The sequence below is a fragment of the Macrobrachium nipponense genome, chromosome 12 (assembly GCF_015104395.2).
Source record: "Macrobrachium nipponense isolate FS-2020 chromosome 12, ASM1510439v2, whole genome shotgun sequence".
In the NCBI taxonomy this organism is placed as follows: domain Eukaryota; kingdom Metazoa; phylum Arthropoda; class Malacostraca; order Decapoda; family Palaemonidae; genus Macrobrachium; species Macrobrachium nipponense.
Genome location: NC_087205.1, coordinates 52462476 through 52485503, shown reverse-complemented (window position 1 = coordinate 52485503; position 23028 = coordinate 52462476). Strand labels below are relative to the sequence as shown.

General features: G+C 41.5%; 1 protein-coding gene across 4 annotated transcripts in view; it reads right to left on the bottom strand.

Moving 5' to 3' along the window:
• LOC135224536 (microfibril-associated glycoprotein 4-like) overlaps positions 1 to 23028 on the bottom strand; it is a 44634-nt gene that overhangs the window by 8188 nt on the left and 13418 nt on the right. Inside the window, exons 1-2 of one of the 4 annotated variants that reach the window (XM_064263607.1) lie at positions 11656 to 11964; positions 10778 to 11036 (exon numbers count right to left, since the gene is read on the bottom strand). In XM_064263607.1, the coding sequence (XP_064119677.1) occupies positions 10778 to 11036; positions 11656 to 11893 (497 nt within the window). In that variant the 5' untranslated portion in view covers positions 11894 to 11964. Of the gene's footprint in view, positions 1 to 10777; positions 11037 to 11649; positions 11965 to 23028 lie in introns of those variants that run through there. The other 3 variants (XM_064263606.1, XM_064263604.1, XM_064263608.1) reach the window with 3 other exon arrangements.

Genomic DNA, 23028 nt, shown 5'->3' with positions numbered 1-23028 from the left:
CCATGCATGAAGAGCCAGGGGGGTTGCCCCGCTTGGTAATACCACTCTACATATGGTTGACACAGCAGATTGTGGCCTCCCACGGGGAAGTGCCCTCAGTGCCTCTGTAATGAGAACCAACAGAACAGGATACTGAATGACCTGAACCCATGTGGTGGCCACCAGATTCATTCTGGGTTCGAGGAGGTCAGCTGAATGCTGATTACCTCGTGTTCTATTCACTTTGCCTGATTCTAGCGTCTGAATTCGTCTGCCATTGCTTTTTCTATTTGGGAAGAATGCATCTGGCTGACAAAAGGTAAGTGAGCGACCGCTCACTCCTACACTTGTATTGTCAATTCTGGAGCTAAGAAGGCACTATGCCTCCCTACCTGTTGACATATGCCACTACCATGGTGTTGTTGCTGATCAGCACCACAGAGTGATTCCCTACATTCTAAAGTTCCAAAGGGCCGGAGATGCCGCAACGAGCTCTAGGACATGAAGTGGAGGTGTCTGGCGTGTCAGGGGCACCCATCAGAGGTTACTAAATCCTCTGGGTGTGCACTCGAACCCTCCATCAAAGCATCCGAATATGGAAGCACGTTGTAGGAGTATACATAGGCATAGTAGGGGAAGAACCTGTGAAGGAGCTATAAAGATCCTCTGTATCTCCGGAATGTCTACATCTCATGGTAAAGGACCTTTGAGTCCTTCCAAGGTGTGGTTTTCCCAGGGGTAAGAACTTCATGAGACGCCTGAGGTCCCACTTTTATCACTCCAGCATACATGCTGCTTGGCCCAAGGCAGAGCCGTGGAAAAAACTTTCAACAGAGCCCTCCCTGTTCGAGTCACACCTCCCATAAAGGTCAGGAGGTTGAGGGAAAAAGTGACGAAGAACACTGGAGAGGCGGTGCTCAAACTTCTCAGTGATATTCATCCTGAACAGGTAGAACGCATGTTCAGTGAGATCCTAACCTAGTCCCTCTTATTCGAACTCTGGGGAGTAGACTCCGTAGAGTTCCTTTTATTCCCTCACTCATCCTGGTGTAACCCAGGAAGTAGAGGGAAAAGGAAGGAGAAATGACTGTTTTGCTTGCTCTTCTCTGAATTTGAGGTGATGATAGCAATACACAGAGTATGAAAGCATATTTGCCTCAGGCAAAAAACACCCTCTGAAGGGAGAGCAGAGGTTCTTACTTGCCAAACAAAGCATTCTTTTCATACAACTGGTTTGTTCATGTGAATGTGAGTGAGAGGTGAGTGGAGTTAAAAGCCCCAAAAGTTGGTGAGAACCTGCCACATCTTATTATGCATCTGTCTTCTACGTAATCAAAACTCATAAAGAGGATTGTCCAGAGAACCTCCTGCTAACTTCTCCTCCGGGGACAGCATCACAGTTCCCGCTCCTGAAGAAGATGAGCCAATGGGAGGGCCAACTGCTTCCTCCTCACGGGGAGAATGCAGATCCTTAGCTTCGGGGGTGGGGAAGCTATATTCCTCTTCTTAGGCTGGAGAAGCCATCGAAGAGGATGGTAAGGAGACATCAAACAACAATGGCATAGGTGAAGGTGATGACCACTTCTGCAGGACTTGAAAGTCTGGTGGGATGACACCTGGACTGCAACATGGGAAAGGAGAGTGCTATGTCGTGGCAAGGAACTGCACTGATCAAGAACAGAAAGTTCATTTGGTAGGCTCAAGCACTCAAATCAACAGAGCTGCTGGCCGAGCCAAGTTGACTAAGCTGAACAAATAATTATGGATGGTAAGTATCAGCAAAGAACTAACAGTACTCCCCAATTAAATGTTCTCCTTCGAGGCCAAAGCTCTAAGAAGAAGAATAAAGAGGAATTTTGTGCCTGCTTTCTTACATGTTAGGACCCTAAGGTCCAAAACATGAGGAGGGGACTTGCCATTTACATAGAAGGTGTTGGCATGCATTACCAAGCTCTACATAAATCCAAACCAAACTGAAGAGCAAACTCATCTATACTGATTGTAAGAGAATGCCTCCAATAGGTCTTTCCTCTACTCCTCCAGCATATTTCCTGCTCGGTCTAAGGCTGAGTCAGGAGCTTAAACCTGAGGAGCATGGCACCATTGAGAACACTCGATGGATTCCTATCTGTTCGAACTCACATCTTAGGAAATCCAAGGAGTCGAGGGAACAGGTGAGGAAGGCCTGGCCCTCTCACCTGTCATATCCACCAAGCGGTCAGGTGAGGTGAACCAATTGCAATCACCAAGTCGTGGAGATGATTGCAATACCGATGTAAGAAAATGCCTCTATTATGGAGGGGCGCTCCCCAAAAAGAGCAAAGCAGTTCTCGCATGGCAGGAAGAAGCCTTGGCTCAGTGTAACCAAGCCATGGCCCCACCTCGAGCCGAGCCGTGCCTCCAGCTCGAGCCGAGACCTCTACTCGGCTGAGTCGCTCCTCTTGCAGACATGCGACGGAGGACTGGAAGGAGACGAAGAAACAGCCTGCCGATGAGAGCATTCATTACAATGGGCAACAGACCCCTTTGGAGCTGAAGCCCTTGTAGGAGTCAGTATAGGGGACCTCTAGGAGAGCACCTCTGTTCTGGAGGGGCACTACCCCGAGAAGAGAAAAATTATTCTCACATGGTGGGCAGAGGCCTGGGCTCAGCATAGCCGAGCTGTGCCCCTGCTCAAGCTGAGCCCTCAACTTGACCGAGTTACTCCTCTCACTCACAAACAACGGAGGACTAGGAGTCGAAGGAATGGCCTGCCAATGAGAGCATTTGTCCCTCTCACAACATGCCCCCAGATTCCTTCAGGGCTGAAACCCCTGTAGAAGGAGTCTGTACAGGGGACATCCTCTTCCCCTCTCCAGGTGCTTGGTTAGACACCGAGACACTGTCCAGGCTTCTGGCGCCAAGTGACCTATATGTGCAAACAACCCCCACCCCCACCCCGCCCCCGTCTTCTTAATGTCATTCAACCTTTTGTCTTGGTCCCTTGTTCTGTAGAGTAAAAAATTGTAATCATGGCAGCTGCCACTATTATTCATATTGAAGCGACGATTGGTCTCCTATCCAACCTGGTAATCGAAGCTCGGCGTGAGCTTGTAGAGATGCAAACCGCAGCTGTATACCAGAATCTGGTCAATAGTATTCGTAACAATGAGAAGCAGCTTCGTTCACTGAATGTGATGAACGCAGTCAAACTAGAGTCAAATGTAGAAGTTGGGCTACGCCAATTGTTAAGTGACGCTACTAGAGCCGTCTCATTATTGCTACACAGAATTGATATGTTAAATGTACAGAATAGGCAAGTACACTTGCCGAAATTGAAACCGTTACTCTTCCTGTGCTTGAGGGAGAAGTAAGCGAGTATATCTCTTTTAAAAAATTATTTGAAGTCCATGTGAATCGTCGAAGTAACTTGGACAGTGACAAAGTTCACTTACCTACTGGGTGAGTCATTAAGTCTCTGAATTTAACCGAAGCAAATTACAGAATCGCTTTAGACTTGCTTGACAAGCAGTATGGGAATGAGCACCAGACATTGGTCATATTACACCGGCGGCTGGCGAATATTTTCATACCCTCCATGAATCATGTCGAGCTAAAGAAGTTTTGCTTTGAACTAACAATTTTGGCAGAGCAAATTAAGAAGTTAAGTAAAGCTGATATAGGTCAGGGCATGAGCATGGGTTTGATAAATCAGAAATTATCAGAGAGTAAAATCCATAGAAAAGTGGTGGAACATTTGCGCAAATGTGATTATAACCTTGATGAATTCTTCTAACCCACTGACCTCATAATCCGCATGCTCGAAGATGATGTGTTGCAGAAAGGCAAGCCCCAAGTAACAGACACTAAAGTAAATACTAGTTCTAATCCAAAAATGAAAGGTTGCCCCTTTTGTAATGAGAATCATTCTACCTACACATGTGATAAGTCACTTGATGTAGCCGCGAAACAGCGTCAATTAATACACGCGTGAAGGTGCTTTAACTGTTTGAACGTAGGACACCACAGTGAACAGTGTCACTGTTGAATAACATGCAAATTGTGCAGTGTCAGACACCACAGTTAAATCTATGATAATTGTAACTGTAGCTAGAACCTCACCTTTCACTTCTGTTGCCAGTAATTCGAACAAATCGAGTGGTAATCATGTCACCTCATGTACAGTAAAAAAAATGCGAGCGCTAAAACTATCTGCAAGACCACTACAAACCCCAAGGTAAGAGATAAAGAAGCCAAGCCTTGCGTGAACACAATAGAAACAGAGAGAAATTAGTCACTAGATTTGCCTTGCACATTGTTGCCAATGGCCACAGCAAACTTACGCGTCTGTAATAAGAACAACCTCATCAGACTGTTCCTCTATACGGGGAGCCAACAGCTTTATTTTGGCGCCTTTGGCTAAGGGATTAAATCTCCCTGTAATAGGCAGAGTGGCTCTAAAATTAGTCGTGCATGATAATGTAGATGTCCCCATCGACAACATAGGCTATCTTAAGGTAAAAGAACATTTGAATAGTAAAGGCTGTAATACCGTGGACAACGATGTTAAAAGGGATCAGACAAAGAGGGTAGATGTGCTTGTGGGCGCAGGTTACTTTAGTTATTTTGTTGTAGGGGCTGATAAAATAGACGGGCTTAAGGTTTTCCTCACACATGGCAGGATGTCGCCATTTCGTAAGGTACTGCAGTGACCGCTACAAAACGCCAAAAAACACCACCCACCCACTTTGAGTGTTTAGGCTAGCTCCATCCGAGCATGACGTAGACGAATGGTGGAGGCTAGACTGAATAGGGATCGATCCATCAGAGCAATACACTATTCAAGAGAGTGATGCCATTAACAGAGTAAAGAAAAGCATAGTAAAAAATAGCCAGGGATATCAAGTGAGCCTTCCTTTTCCTTCTGACGAACATCCTAATGTAAATTATAGAAATGCAGTAGCCCAGTTAGAAGCTCTTAATGCCAAGTTCACTAAGGAACCCCATTACCATGCAGAGTATGAAAATGTTTTACAAAACCTATATCAAGGCAGGATTCATAAGAGAAGTGGAAAATCCAAAGATAGAGGGGTACTACATGCCTCATTTTGGAGTGAAAAAAGGAGAGTAGGACTACCCCCTTAAGAATAGTATTCAATTTTTCATGCAAGACTAAAGGTAGCTTATCATTAAACGACTGTCTGCTCGTTGGACCCAATCTAGTAGAAGCTTTCCATGATTTGTTGATCGAATTTAGATGTAGTCCATATACCCTGATGGCTGATCTTAGCAAGGCGTTCCATAGAATATTGCTTGATCCCGAAGATGCCAAATTCATGCGATTCCTCTGGCGCAAGGCACCCAATTATGCGGTAACCTTCGCCTTCCAAGTCGTGGTGTTTGGTATCACTGCCAGTCCCTTTCTTCTGCAACAAGTCCTTCAGACACACTTGCAGAAAGAAGGATGTCCTGATTTAATTGCTAATTTTTACGTGGATAATTATATAGGAACTTTCGAGAGAAAAGAGCTATGAAGAAATTAAACTAATTCTAGATTGAGCCAACATGCTGTTGATGGGGTGGGCTAGCAATGTACCAGAACTTGACCAGAAAATGGGGTGGAATGAACCCGAACAACTGAATGTGTTGGATTTGAATTGGAATAGGATTAAGAACACCATCAGTCTGAAACCTAGAAAAGGGATTAGGGATTTAAACGAGGAGTGGATTCCCACAAAACGTCGAATCCTCTCCCTGTTAGTATCCAATTTCAAGCCGATGGGATTGGTGACTCCTTTGTTTGTGAAGGGAAAGCTGTTCTTATAACAGCTATGGGAAGAAAAGATGGGATGGGACGATGTTTTGGAAGCAAGTAAAGTAAGGGAAGCCCGTCAATTGATCCTAGAATTCGAGTTAGTTCATCAACTACAATATAAAAGAGTCACAGGCCAGAGCATTTACGAATTGGACATTTTTTCTGATGCTTCTATGGGGCAGTTGCTTACGTACGCCAGGGGGATGGGACAACTAGTCTCCTAACTAGCAAATTGAGAGTGGCACGTGAAAAATAATGTAGTTAACTATGCCCAAATTAGAGCTCTTGACCCTATTAGTGGGTTGCAGGTTAGGAAAGCATTTGACATCACTAATAAATCTGATACAGATCTTCCTATAGACTGATAGTAAAGTTGTCACTACTTGAGTAAATGATAAACAAGATCATAAAAATGTCTTCATTAATAATTGTGTGGGGCAGATTATCTTTACAGAATTCTCCCACGACCTTGAGATATGTACCTACCCAACTGAACCCCGCTGACATTCTATCGAGAGAAGCCACCTTGAAGGAACTGTTGCAGAGCCAGATGTGGTATCCTGGCCCTCCCTATCTGCACTGTACAGGAGAGCCAAAGCCACCAAGTGAAAAAACCCACAAGTCAAAGCAAACTGATGTAACTGTTGCCATGGCCCTCCAAGAGTTGAGGAAAGAGATTTCCATGATAGAGCCCAGCGAGATATGGGACATAATGGGAAGTAACGTTGAGTTTGAAATATTAATGTTTGTGATGCAATTAGTCCTTAAGCTTCTAAAATTGAATTGCAATCCCTTTTTGAAACTTGCTAAGATAGAACAGAGACATTACTTAGCCAGTACCTGTGCCCACCTTGAAACAGGGATGAAGGTTCCCAAAGATGTAATAAATTTTTTAAGCAACTTAATTTGTGCATGATAAATGGAAATGTATATACTCAGAATAGGATTAGAAATAATGATTATTGTAAAGGTAGATTAGTATTGCTGCCAGCAAACAGTAAATTAGTCATAAGTTACTTGACCCACTTGCATAATGTAAACATGCATTGCGTAGTAAATGAGCTAATGAGTGTTTTTCAGCAGGAATGTTGGTTACCCGGACTGAGGGTCAGAGCTAAGAAAGTCGTGTATTCCTGTAGGGCATGTATAATCGCCTTCAGGCCCCTCCTGCACCAACCACCACCACCTTCTCTACCCAAGGAAAGAGTAATGATGACAAAGCCCTTCTACCACGTCGGAGTGGACCACATGGGTCCAATCCACACCACTGATAGAGTAGGCTATGTGCTACGCATCACTTGTATGAGCACCTGAGCGACGTACTTAGAATTTTGCAGAAATCTGGGGGTTGTCACATTTATTCTGGTGTTTAGACATTTCTGCGTTGCACACGGGACCCCAGCGATGGTTGTATCAGATAACCATCAGACCTTTAGAGCAGCCAGCAGCTTTCTACAGGGGCTGTACGAAGAGGACGAGATCCTGCAGTTCCTGAGAAAGAAGGGCATACACTGGGGTTTTCAGACGCCCCAAGCACCATGGAAGGAAAGGATTCTTCGGCCATTTCATTGGAGTGGAGAAGCACACACTAAACACAAACTTCCAGAGGAAGTCCTTCCCCAAGGAGCAAGTACAAACATTGGTGAAGGAAGCCGAGGCAGTGGTCAATAATAGGCCTCTCATGTATGCAGGGGATGAACACAAGGATGAGGTCCTCATCCCCTCCCATCTTCTACGAAGATGCATGATTAAGCTGATGGCGCCATCGCTCCCTCCCGAGGATTTGAACAAAACGCTGACAACTCAAAAGTTACGAGATCGGTGTCTCAGGTTGACCGATATCCTCAAAGTGTTTCGTTAGTGTTGGCAACGCGAATATCTCTCAACCTTGCAATCGAGGCACGACTCCCAAGACTAATCTCCACATGGGCGATATAGTGCTGGTAAAAACTGATCAGCCCAAGCAAGCTTCATGGCCACTCGGCAAGATCATGGCAGTATATGCAGACGAGGATGGGATCATCAGGTCTGCAAAGGTGCTGTATGATGACACAGAAACCCTGCGAGCCATGAATCACCTCGTTCCCCTAGAAATTACGTCATCAAACGACAAGCAGGAAAACAAGGGCGACTACGAAGGAACTGATGTGAATGTCGGTGGGATGGACGACAGCGGAGACATGGGACGAGTACAGACCGGGGCCTATGATGGCAACGAAGCAGAGTCTAGGGGGAACAAAAGGGTGATGGAGGCTCACGATGAAAAAGACTCAAGTGAAGTAGAAGCCACAAGTGATAAGGACACAAGTGATGTGCCGTTAACGAGTCGTACACAGTCTGGATGACTTGATCAGACCAAAAGGCCAAGTGCTAGACCTAAACGCAAGCCAGCCTTGGCTGAGAGAGATAAAATGCGAGTGTGGATGGAAGGGGGAAAAGTGTAAGAGTGCGAATAAACAAAATCCGTAAAGGAGAGAGAGAGTGACCATAATAAATGCGTTTGTGCCAGGAGAGGGCTGAAGGACCGTAGAAAACGTAGTTGTTGTACGAATAAAGGGAGACTCGCCCAACCGTACCTCCTGCCAGCTATTCCTATGTAGCACAGGTAGTGAGTGAGGGAGGAGTCAGAGTTGGAAATGTAGTTGTAAGGGTGTTGTGCATTTACAAGTTGATTTCTTTTATTTGATTTAAAGGTGATCACCTGTGTATGTCTTGTATGTAATTGATGTCTTCCTGTAGAGCATCTCTAACCAGATGTGCACTTATCACTTACAGGCGGGCTGCCGCGTAGCAACGGAGTTTACCTCCCACCATCTGACACTTCCAAATGCTCAGCCTTGCGGCCAGACATTTCTGGTGTGGAGAATGTCGCAAAAAAGGTAGGATCCCCTTTTTAACGACAAACCTTCCACAACGTCAGGTTATTTAGCAAGAAGAAGAACGTCAAGGGACAGGTGAAACAGCTACGTGTTTGCAAGATTTTGATATGCGACTGTGGAACTGTGGTTGAGCAAACTAATCAGAGTAGAGGAATTTATTTGATGAATTATTACCTTTGTCTAATGAATAATGAACAAAATATCCAATGTATACGATTTGGGAAACAAAGGAATTGCTCTGGGTGAAAATGCCAAAGTTAGAGAAAACTCTTGGGAGTTGTCTGAATTTGCTACCATTTCATGAAACTTAAGTCGAATCTTAATAATTGAATAGCTTTCTAATTTCCAAAGTGTAGAGTGAGCAGTCACTAGCCCAGGACTCATTCTTTCCTGAGGCATCTAACTCGCAGGTAAGGCGATTAAATACTCTCTTCTGATTAAGCCGGTTATTGTTCTGGGGATGTGTATGTGAGTTAAACTATCGTGGTTCATCCGCTTAGTTACTGTGTTTACTTTTAAAATATTGTGCTAATTGTATTGAAGGTTTGATTAATATTTAATTAACGTGGGTTTTGTAGATGAATCTTTTGTAAATTGTGTTAATTGTCCCCTTTAGGAACTTAGAATTTTCATGCCGACCACGTGATACCTAACTTTCTTATGTTGTGAAATAATCATTCTGATTCTTGCCTCTTTGAGTCTTACGTAGTTAACATTATGTACGGAGAATCGTTATTGTGGTCGTAAATTTTAATTTTGTAATATAACTCCAAATCTGGCCTTGTCTCTTCAATCCCTCTACCGGGTAATAGCAGTTTTGTCCTTATGACCTTGCCATCGACCCATAACAACAGGGTCTAGAATTCAGTCCAAGCGCAAAATGCAACAGTTACTAAACAAATCAATTTATCAAGTCCTAATGCACGTAGATGGATAGTCAATTTACGAAAAATATTCACAGAGTATGAAAGAAATTAACTGATTCGTCCTTGCTTGGAGCTTTACCCACTTATATTAAGTGTCTCCCTCGGTAGAACCAAGTCTAAAGGGACCCATACACTGAACGATTGTCATTATCGACAAATGCACAAACTATGCAGGCAGTACAAACGATCTCCGCACCGATTTCAGTCTAGGCAAAGATTTGTCTCAGGAAGACATGGCATCATCTCTAAAAGAGAAGTGCGCGATAGCGTTATATGGGCAGACAAACACATACATTGAACAACTCATGTATGACAGACAGGCATAAGTTGCAAGCCACCAATCTGATTGTGACAGATTCCTGCTGATATTATTCCCACATTCACACCACGAAACTCCGCCCACTTTTGCATTCAGGCAAGCTCATACACAAAGTTTTTGCGAACGATACAGACAGCATTCAGACAATCGTTAGTCTGATTGTTTGATTGACGAGGGCACTCTCACCTCATCACTTGATCCTTCCTGACTTCTGTATCTGTTACAGGTGGTACTGCTGTTGTCACATAAGGTAAGTGACGAGGCAATTCCTCTCTATCTTAGAAAAATCTGTTGGCTAATAAACCCGTACAATCTTGACCATGTTTCAACAAATCTCACCTAAGCTCAACAGATGAATTCCTCCGCTCTCTCTATCGTCCAGGCGTCCTGTAATACCCCTATGCCCCCTTCTCATATTTACTTTGAGGAAACCGGTAACTTGGAAACATGATTAAGGAACTTTTTCCTTCAACTGTCAAACTTTGGAATTCTTCCCTGATTTTGTTCTCCCTAACTTTTAGAACCTTATTACGTAGTTAAACCCTCATTTAACTCTCTTTCTGCGATTCTGTTGCGTTCCTATATTGATGTACCTATTTGCTATTTATTAGGTTATGTAGTTTCTCATTCCCTTACTTCGATTTCTGTAAAGTCTGTAGACAATAATTTTGGAACCACTCAGGGATGGAATTGCTCTACAATTTCACTTCCTTCTTATTCCCGCAAAAGCAAAAACAACAACAATTTTTTAACATAAGAGCAATAGTCTTTTAATGAACATAGTTCTTAATTCATTCACTTGAACATTTTGAGTTTCTTTGACTCAATTAACGATCGGTACCAAAACTGCAGAACAAGGTAAGAGACAACTCGTGCTTACCTATCAGGGGAGCGAAGACAGGTCTGTCGGGAAGAGTTCACTGAGTGCTCAGGAGAGGAAAGCTTAGACTGGGCCTGCAAACCCTTGATATCCTGATGCATCTGATTCAAAGTCGCCAACACAGCGTCCTCCATGGGAGACTTCCATTTTAAAGATTCGCTCACTGTTGCAACCTCTTCCCTGAACCTGTCTTGTTCTTTCTCTATCTTTTCCAGCAGCAGAACGAGCAACTTTGAAAATATATCCAAACTTGGAGAATCTATAGAAACGAAAATCGATTAATATCTAGTCGTCACGTGAGAAAAAATTAAACATATCAATTCATAATGAGTAGCATGCTGTGTTTTAAAGTTTCAGCAGTGACCAGAGACACAAGTTCCTGAGATGATCTTTAGTTTTGAAAGCCTGAATTTCTTTTTTACGTGTCTTTCTTCAGCTCAGACAGGTCCTATGATTTTCAGCCAGCTGCTGAAAATCATGTGACCGTTTTGAGATCCTCGGCAACAGATCAATCTTTTCCAGGTAAATAAATAACTTAATACATTCCGAAATTTTTGATGAGGAACTTTTTCACAGATTTGTCAAAATTCCCGTCCAAATTGCTACAGTTTTGCTCAACACGGAACTCTGTAGATATTATCTACTCAAAACTTCATCCTCTACTGCTCCCCTTAGTCCACAACTTCACGCTTTACATCTCTTCCTTGTTATTACTTCTCTCATTACTGAAATTCGTAAAAATATGAGACAGGCAGATGTAGTTCGAAAGTTCTCTCATCCCTGGGAAAAATGATAGATATATACCTACCAAAAACCTTCCAAGTATCGTTGGAAGCAGAATGTTTAGCCACGTAAGCAAACAGGAGACAAACCTTTACCAGATAAGACGTCGTCGCCACTTCGACGTTGATTCACAGCCTGAATTAAGCTTTCAAGACGGGTTGAAGTTGCGTTGGAGAATGACAGCAGTCCCTCAACCAGTTCCAAGGGCAATGTATAAAGAGCACACTGGTTTTCAGTGACAGGACTGAGAGTTGGGGACGAACCACCTATGACAATATTCAAGAGAAACAGGAGAAAAATGGTAACTGTGCGTGTTCGAGCCTCGTCCATCATGTCCCCTGAAGTGCGTCTTCCTCTAGAGTGTTTCACACTGATTTGGTGCCGCTCATCTTCAGTCTTGTCCGACTCACGCGGGATTACCCGTTGCGCAAATATGTTAATTTCATCTCTTGCATTCATAAACTTTAATGACTACGACCTTCATTCGTTCGACGCCATACTGAGAGAGAGAGAGAGAGAGAGAGAGAGAGAGAGAGAGAGAGAGAGAGAGAGAGAGAGAGAAGAGAGGAGATTTTTTTTTTTTGAGAGGGCAAACGGGAAAATGTGTTATCTGTTGAAGAAGTCACAATTTTGCATGATAAGGCACCATGTTTCAAGGCTCTTCAGACACAGGAGCTGCTTCGAAACAGTGGAATCGATTTCTTCTCGTCAAGTGAATTTCTAGGTAGCTTCCCTGACCTTAATGTGTGAAAAACATTGGTAGTATCTTAAAGGACCATGATGAAGTGCACACAGTGAACTATGATGGTATACCAAGCCTCGACGACCTGTGAAGAGAGGTGACCAAAGCGCTCTGGGAAATGGAGTTTGAGTCTCAGCTTTTTTGCAATTTGCTGAAATCATACCCCTCAAGAATACAGACTGTGGTACAGGGAGATGGAGGCCACACAAAGTATTAAATACTCAGAGAGAAACTTAAATAAATACCTGTTCCGAATTATTTTTGTTTTTGTCCATATCAATTTTAGTTTATGCTGCAGAGGGGGAGACTCTAATTTCGAAACACCCTGTATGTCTGTATATATATATATATATATATATTATATATATTATATCTATATATATATATAGTATATATTATATATATATATATATATATATATATATATGATATAGATACACATATATATACATATATATATATATATATATATATATATATATATATATATATATATATATATATATTTGTAACATGCATACACGAGATGCACGTTGAAGCTCTCAGCATTAATAAATCACATAAAATAAGTACAATATTTTTCCTCACTCCCCATAAGAATCTAGACCACCCACATCAACTCACAGAAACCACATCTTTCCCTTTCCTTGATAATTAACAATTGGACACGGCGCTTATCCTATTTCGCTCTGCCCACCAGAAAACTCCCCCTCTCGTATAGCTAAATGACTCCTATTGTCCAATTTTTCCACACCAGGTGTATTGCGAATTTCTTTCCAGACCAACCCAAAAGGAAGCCAGCGCCAAGATGCAAAAACAAGAGAAGAAGTGAAGAGAGAAAATATTTGGGACTTGTAACTAGAAGTGTTCATTTATATTGCTAACTCATAACAGTGTTAAGTAACTTACATGTTCTGTCTTACGCAATATTCCAATTATGTTAATCGCGTTTTTCGTTTGAGAATTGCAGTGCATCCTTAATTTGCAGAATTAGGCGACACAAGAAGTTGTGTCCCACCTCTCACTTGTTCCAGGTGTCAGTGTCAATCACCTATCCCAAATCCCAAAGTATCAACAATGAAGAGCTGCTGATAACATTTTTTTTTTTTTTTTTTTTTTTTTTATGATTTGCCATAACTGTGCAAGAGACTCATTTCTGTAAATGCCGGGTTCTTCATATAAGGGTTTTATATTTTACTGGGGTTTCACAGTAGCACTTGTAAGGACAACGCTTTTTTCCCTATTTTCATTGAACCCAATCATCAAGTCGCGTTGTTCTTACTTCCATCCGATAGAGCGTTCCGCGCCCTTTCCGCCGATGTATAACACATGCAATTCCATTATTTGTACGCCTTAATATATCTTAATGTATGTCTGTAAGAAAACACAAATTTACTGTCTCAGAGTCATTTCTGTTCGCGGTGCGAGACTGCACTACTTATCCGTCCGCACCTGTCTATGTCAACCCAGTTTGTCTGTAAATAAATCATCAGTACCCAGCTACCTGTCTTAATCTCTGGTCCTCACAACTGGTGACCTCCCGGAGTTGGTGACACAGCAGTTTAGGCCCAGCCTTTAACGGACTAATTACGGCCGCTCACCTTCAGAGAATCTTTAATGGACTCAATACGGCACCACAGTTTAGGTCTCTGAAAACTCCACTGCGAGGACGACACCAACGCCATTAACGGACTAATCACGGCACTGCTTCCCAGCGTGTTTTGGCGTTTATTTCGAGGACGGGTAGCTGGGTGCTGGTCAGCCAACACAAAATTCAGGCGGCGTTCAGAAACATCCATCCGACGTCGCGGCCTCCTTTGCCTCACCCAGGGGACACCAGATATCTTCTCGACCCGCCGAAACTGCGGGCATCCTCGGTTTTTCCCCCGGTGCCATTGCCGCACCTGCGAGTACCCAGACAAAATTGCTCTTATTATTATTAATCAGATTAACCCTATTCATATGGAACAAACCCACAGGGGCCACTAACTTGAAATTCAAGCTTCCAAAGAATAGGGAGTTTATTCCAAAGAAGTTACAGAAAAATGCAAGTTCCATTTGTGGAGAAGAGAGGCCCTGTCGAACTGAGACGTTCGACAGCCAGACATTACTGCATATTGGTACTGCTGTTCAACTAATCTGGATGCTCTCGGCAGGAAAAGGGGATCAGGGATCAGTTGTTACCGTGAAAAATCACTGTTGAAATACAACTTATGAAAAGGTGACAAACAATAAGTCGATGATTCAAGTCATAACTACTAATTTAGGAGACAGAAACCTACCACTATAACTAAAAGAGATGAATCTTTGGCAGAAGCAGACATCCACACCGGAGAACAGTATTTTAGTAAAGGAAGCACAAATAACCCATAACACGCTGCACTCATTTTATCAGTTATAAAAATATATGAGGCCTTACAAACAATACCTAACTTTCGTGTGGCATTTGCTGAAGCTTTCATTAGATGTTCCTCGAAAGTAAGATGTAATTTAAAAGTTACACCAAGAGTAGTCAAAGCTTCAGACTTATTCGACAGTCCCATCCACCTGAAGAGGATGGTAGGGTGGAAAATCTGCTGATCAATAGTGTTTTTGTTTTACTGCAATTCAGCCGTATACCCCACCGACCACACTATTCACTGGTCCGGTCCAAGTCTCGATTGAGGCTGAGGGCAGCTTCATTTCCATCATTGGCATACTGAACAATCAAGTTTTCCAGGCCAACAACTATATCACTTGTATACACTAAAAATAACAGTGGACCAAGAACACTACCCTGTGGAACTCCAGAAACAATAACTCTTGTTTCGCTAAAGATCCCATCAACAGCAACTCGCTGCAGCCTATCTGTAAGGAAATCTTGAGTTAATCATAAAACATATTCACCCACTCCAAGATTCAAAAGTTTAAGAATAAGTGCCTTGTAATTTGCTACATCAAAAGCAGCACTAAAATCTATCTGGATTATTCTACGATTAAAATCCTTATCAAAGTTCTCTGGCAAATGGTATGCCAAGTCTAGAAAAGCATCGCAGGTACCTAACTGCTTCCTATCTGCATATTGATTGCCATCTAACAGCCCTTTAGATTCCACATACTTATGTAGTGACTTAAAAATAAGTTTTTCAGCAACTTTGGAGAGAACAGAGGGAATAGAAACTGGGCTGTAGTTATTGCAGTCTGCAGATATGCCTCTCTTTAGACAAGGCATTTATAAGTAAACTTTCATCTACTCTTTGCTAAAATTTATTTTCACACGCATCTCCCACATTTTCGATTCCCAGAAATACTGAAAAATATTTTTCGGGAATAACATATTTCGAAATTACTCCAAACACAGGGTTACAAAACTCTTGTCTTTCATTTATTTCACGTACTCCATACCTGTCAACATCTCCACCTCTTTCTCAGTCACATACCTTTCCAATTATATCACCAGTCACAGGCACATTTACCATATTTTCCAAATCCAGCCAGCCAAAGATGCAGACCCTTCAAAAGCACGCTATGTCCCCCTCATTCTTTCCCATTTATGGACCATATACAACTATGCACCTGTTGCCACAATTTTTTTTCTGCCACATCCATGTCCCTACCATCCTCAAACCTCTTTTTCCCACAGTCGTCCAGACACAAGAAACAATTGCCTTCGCTCTTCATCTTTCAGCTACCCCAGACAAACACCTACACGCACGTAGACACACACACACACACACATATATAATATATATATATATATATATATATATATATATATATATATATATATGTATATATATATATATATATATATATATATATGTATATATATATATATATATATATATGTGTGTGTGTGTGTGTGTTTGTGTGTGTATATATATACATATATATATATATATATATATATATATATATATATATATATATATATATATATATATATATATATATACATACTAGCATAAACACACACATGTATGTGCGTGTGTCTATTTATAATATATATATATATATATATATATATATATATATATATATATATATATATATATATATATATATATATATATATATATATATATATATATATATATATATTATACATACATCGAGTTACAAATGTCCTTTAATATCTAATTCACTCTACCTTGGAATTGATATATTTTAATATATGTTAACTGAAAGGGATTTTTTTAGTCAATACGGAATTTGTCGGCTCATGGGCGCGAACCATTGAACCAACAAATTCTGGAAGCACAGGGAAGCCTCAGGCTACACCACCACCGCTTCCTGAATTTGTTGGTTCGATGATTCGCGCGCCCATGAGCTGACAATTTCTTATCGACTAAAAAATTCCCCTTCGGTTGACATAAATAAAAATATGTTAATTACGAGGTAGAGCGAATTAGATATTAAAGGTCATTTGTAGCTCGATGTATGTATATGAATCACGGTAAAGTGATATGACACACACACACACACATATATATATATATATATATATATATATATATATATAATATATATATAGATATATATATATATATATATATATATATAGATATATATATATATATATATATATATATATATATATATATTTGATAATAAATTAATAATATATATATATTTGTTTGATAGGAAAAAGCGAAATAGACAAACCTAGAGAAAGAGAATGCTTATCACGAACAAAAGCTTCCCTGTTGTGTGGATTCCCAGAAAGATGCATAATTAAGTGTTATTTTCTCATACTCCCACAGTCCTGCGAATATCTTCCTGGCGCCTATGCAATTTATCTCATGTGAATGTCTGCCATCAGTGTAAATCTGGGGTTTTCCGACTATGAAACGTGATTTTTAACATCAGAATACTGTTTTTTTTTTTTATCAAAACTCTTAACTTATATACTTCAACAATCCTATTTCTTATCTCTGTTTTCGTGGAAGGGCTATTAGTGGGTATTCTGCATTCTATATGTTGAAATTTATTCAAAGACTGAAGTAAGATCGTCAATATGAATGATGAATGAAAGGAAAAGTTTGATTTGTATAAGTCTTTATCTTATCCCGACAGCTATCCCTATCTAGGCTAAAGGGTCGGTTGCCTTAACGAATCTTTTCCAACTATCCATATCAAAAACACTTTCCTCCACCTAACCCTTCATCTCCAAATCATCCTTCACTTTATCACTCTAATCCTTTGCCTCCTTCATGACTTTATACCCCTAACAGGTTCCACCAAAGCCCTCTTCACTCCTTCCTCACTCTTATCAGCTCAGTCTCAACTCTCTTATTATTCCAGTAATCTTCACCGCCCCGGCACTTTTCCTAACGTCTTCATTTTTCAACCTCTCACTCAAAAAGTCCCTCTAAATCCACCTCAGCACCCTCATTTCTGTTCACTCCAGCTTCTTCTGTTCTTCCTTCCTTCTTAATACCCATGTCACTGAAACATACATCATTGGTCTAATTACAGTAATTACAGTGCAATAGATCTTAATTTTCAGTTCATTTGGAATTCTTTTGTTACATACACTTACCACTCCCTCTGTTTCGCCCAGATTTCTTTTATTTGATTTGTTTGGTTTGTGATGCCAGACCTGTCATGTTAGGTCTTTCTTGAACAGTTGATACTCTCAGATCTAAGGGCAGCCTCTTCTGGAGAAGGACTGGCCAATGAGGAATTCTTGTCAAATGTATTTCCTCCATGTCAATTGCAATAAATCATGGTCTTTTTCCCTTTGCAGAAAGGCTTACAGATCTTGGTTTTTCCATGGTTGTCTTCAGTACAACAGATAATATGAAAGTGTCCCATTTCAACTTCACTTTCAGGTCTATCTCACCAACATACTTCTAAGGGGCTGTAGTGCTATTCTCTTAGTTGTTACAGCAAAAACCTGTGATTGGTGAGCAAAACAGTAAAACCACGACAACCATCTAGTGTTCAAAATAGTCCCTTTAGGTCTGCCCTTCCTTCATGTGTCACATAGTCATGTGTCACATGGTCTCTTATCATGTGTGACAATGCAACCCTATCATTTACCAATAATACACAAAGTGGAGCTCGGCACTCTATGCCTCTGTAGTTTACTTTTCAAGGTTCTTTAGACAGGAACTAAGGATGTAACACTCTTTCCCTGCTACATTATGGGCTGTCCATAGTGACTGACTTCATCAATAAGATCACCAGGTGGTAGCTAACAGTATCACAGGCTCCTTTGTGTTAGGCTTTCCTTTAAGTAGACATAATTTTTGCTTCCCTCCCTAGACCCATGAAAATAAAGTATTAGTCTAAGTCCACACTTAAAACGACCTTGGAAGCTTGTACTTTTCCTTCATTTTGTTTTGTTATTTGTAATTCCTCCAGGGAAGCAGCCTCTGGGGAGAACCCTTCCCTTTCAAGGGTGCCTCTAAGAAACTGGCTTGCCTAGGGAGCCTTAGGAAGCCTTTTAGCCCTACCATTGAGACGCTGAGGCCCTCCACAGGCCTTCTTCCAAAGCCTGGCAGGATACCTGTCTTCCTCAAGGGAAGCAGCCTCTGGGAAGGACCCGCCCCTTCATGGGTGTCCCCAAGGGACTAGCTTGCCTAGGGAGCCTTTCAGACCCACTTCCCCAGCCAGGCAGGTTTCCTGCCTTCCTCCATAGAAGCAGCCCCTGGAGAAGATCCTTCCCTTGAGGGTACCTCTAAGGGACTGGCTCACCTAGGGAGCCTTTGAGCCCTATCCTTAGGGTACAGGGGCACTCCTCAGACCTGCATCCCAAGCCTCGCAGGAGCTTGCCTTCCTTCAGGAAAGCAGCCTCTGGGAAGGACCTTCCTTTTCAAGGGTGCCCTTAAGAGATTGGCCTACCTAGGGAGCCTTTGGACTTCATTCTTGGGGTGCTTGGGCCCTCCACAAACCCCCTTCCCCAGCCAGGTAGGATACCTGCCTTCCTCCAGAGAAGCAGCCTCTGGGGAGGACATTCCCATCCAAGGGTGCCCCCCAAAAGGACTGAATTGCCTTAGGAGACTATGGACTCAACCCTTGGGGTACTGGGGCCCTCCCCATACCTGCTACCCCAGCCTGGCAGGATACCTGCCTGCATATGAGGAAGCAACCTTGGGGAGGACCCTTCCATTCAACGTTGCCTCCAAGGAACTGGCTTGCCTAGAGAGTCTTTAAGCCCTACCCTCGGGGTGCTGGGGCCCTCGCCAGGCCTGCTCCCCCAGCCTGTCAGGATACCTGTCTTCCTCCAAGGAAGGAGTCCTTTCAAGGGTAACTCCAAAGGACTGGCTTTCCTAGGGAAACTCTTCAGATGCTGGGGTCCTCCACATCCTGCCAGGATAGCCTCTGGAGATTACCTTCCCCTTCAAGGGTGCCCTCAATGGAAAGGCTAGCCTAGGGAGGAAGGCAGACATCCTACCTGGCTGGGGAAGAGAGTTTGCGGAGGGCCCAAGCACCCCAAGAATGAGGCCCAAAGGCTCTCTAGGTAGGCCAATCCCTTAAGGACACCCTTGAAAAGGAAGGTCCTTCCCAGAGGCTGCTTTCCTGAAGGAAGGCAAGCTCCTGCGAGGCTTGGGAAGCAGGTCTGAGGAGTGCCCCTGTACCCTAAGGTTAGGGCTTGCCTATAGGTGGCTTTTAGCTTTCATCCTGAGGAGGATTCTTTTATTCTCATTTTCTCTCCCTTTTCTGAATTTCCATCTCTATTCCTTTGATGCATTTTTCCTTCCTGAATATCTCTTGCAGCGGTTTTCACATCTTTTATTCAATCAGCCTAGTCATCGATTCCCTTGCCCATACTCTTTTGAACAAGACACATGCTCTCTCTGAAGGTTTCAAGATGATTTGAGGGATCTCGGAGATTCTTACTGGAGAATAGGAGTTGGTTCACCTGTGAGTTAGAGCATTAGACACATTCACGAATGGAATTTCTCTCATCCTTCCAGGATCTGACACAGAAGAGTTCCAAAAGGTCTTCAAGGAAAATACCAAATATTTTAGACCATTTTAACTTGGCGTTAACTATTTATTTGTTTGCCTTTTCTAACAGATATGCAGTTTCTTTTCTTGAGCAAGTCATCTTCTAGATTCCTTAGACATTCCCTTACTAATAGAGTTTATCAGACTTTCAACTTTACCAGTCTGTTGCTCTCCACCTAACCCTTCATCTCCAAATCATCCTTCACTTTATCACTCTAATCCTTTGCCTCCTTCATGGCTTTATACCCCTAACAGGTTCCACCAAAGCCCTCCAAATGGTAATTTTTGGTATCAAAAATCTCCTTTTAGTGATTTTATAATTTACCTCAGGTTCTCTGCTTTTTCCATAGATATTCTTTAGTTCCCCTACATTTTCCTCCTATCTTCTTTATTCCTTTTCTTCCTGATTTCGAATGAAGAACTTACGTCCATAAATGACAATTTAAATATATCAGCTGAATAAATCCATAATCGCCGAAAGCATGAACTTTGACTCCATACTGCTCCAAGAAGTGACCCAAATTTTCATAAGTTAATAATTGTACACTGAAGTAATCTGCCATTCTCTTAATGTATTCTCCCTTGCAGAAGATCTCGCCTAGTCTCATTACTTCTTTTATTCGATCTGCCTCGTCATCCAGTCCATTATCCATTTGCTATGTTTTCTTTTACATGCTGTCTCAGTAGGCATCAAGATTATTTGAAGGCTCTCAGAGATTGTTACTGGACACTTCTGCACCAACTGAACTATCCTATTAGGCTCATACATGAATGGCATTTCTCTAATCCTTTCAGGGGCTGAAGATGGAAGGATTTAAAAACATCATTAGATTTCCGACCAATTCAAATCATCGCATTAAAAGTCAAATATATTCAAGGTTTTAGTTTTCACATATGGAAATCGTATGATAATAATTTTAGTTGAAGCATATGGAATGCCACTTTCTAAAAGCATTATCGTTGTCATCAAAAATTACTGCGCAGAGTTTTTGACATCATAAAAAACTTCTGTCTAGACAAATTGAGCATTGTTCAGTATTCATGGGAGTCAAATCATTCGAGCCATGTACATCTCCCTCAGGCACCAATCAACACACTATTTTGGAATGACGTGGATGACACAAAGTTTTTTTTTCATATTGTGATTTTTGTTCTACACCATTGGTAAATTCTGCAACATGCAACAATGGTTGCATTTTTAATTTTGGATACCTTCTCTAATTGCCATTGTGCCAGGAAAATTAATTTTATAATTCAGGGACTCTGGAAAATGTTCTGGGATCGTCCCATGACTATAAAAGTCGATGTCAACCAGCAATTTCCTAGTTAATCCTCATAAGCGTCAGACGCACCAAGTGTGACTTTTGAAGGACAGCAATCCAAAGATAAACATGCTGTGGTAAGGTCCACCACTGTCTTTGTATCAAGATGTATCTCCCGAATTGTGAAGATAAGATTAAAGAGGCACAGTGTGTGTCAGCAAAACAAGTGATCAGGGAGGGCAAACCTTAATTGTTTTGAAGTAAGTGTAACAATTTTTCAAACTTTAGCCAAATTGCCCAAGTCCAGGAATGATCTTGGTAATTCTAGCTAAATTTTCCTTTGTATTTGTATGTTTCCTTAGGACACGAAGCCAACTTTGTTAGCTTGGCTGTCTCTAATTTTAATGAGTTTTATTGTCAGCATAAGGTAAATGTGCACAGCCATGATATTAATTGTCTAGATTTTAAAAAAAAAATTTTAATATTAGCTTAGCTTGTGTAACCCAACCCTACACCTGAGTCTGAGGTTTGTAGTCATGTCATAGGAACTGCACATCCTAAGCCTACAACATCCAGGCTTAGAACCAGAATTAATGCAGTCCATTCAACATTGTTAAAGTAATTTTCGACATAGTGGTCCTGTGAGGACCAGAGAGTAAGACAGGTAGCTGGGTACTGATAATTTATTACAGATGAACTGGATTGACATAGACAGGTGTGGACGGATAAGTAGTACCAACTCACAACAAGAGCAGAAATGACTATGAGACAGTAGATTTGTTTTCTCGGAGTCATACATTTAAAGATAATAAGACATACAAATAGTGAAATTACATAAGTTATACACCGTCGAAAAGGCCATGGAATGTTCTGTAGAATAGTTGAAGGAGCAACGTGATGTGAAATTGAGATACAATAGAATATAGGGAAAAGTGTTGTCCTTACAGTCCGACGGACGGGATGTGCAGGCTGTGAGCCAAGGATTACAAGTTGGTTTATGTCATTTAAGAAAAGCATTAGGCTGTTTGTGATTTCTGGGCATCATTTAGTAAATGCTAATAATCAACAGTTGCGGATTGCAAGATTATTCAGTTATTGTTGGCCGTCATAAGGCTACTGGCAGTGTGCACTGTAACAAGATGCGAGGCTTTCTCTTAAACATAGAGTGAATAATTTTGTAAAATTAGCAATTGCGTAATTCAGTAAATTTAATGTAAACAATGGCAACTGAAGTCCCAAGTTTGTTAATCATGCTTCTTAGTCTCTATCATAAAGAAGTTGCCTGCAAACTGCAACAGTCTCACTCGGTAGAGACTTATAAATATTTAATAAAGAAAGTCAAACAAACTTTTGATGAACTTTAACAAGTTTTAAAATCTGGAGTGAAATTAGATGTTACTAGGCAAAATATATGCAATGTACTCAGCAAGGCTGGAACTGCAAAAATTGCCCCTCAGGCCAGGGTATCACAACTTGCTCAGATCTATCAACCCTCTCAAGGTAAGCTTAGAGAAATTTCATTGCCA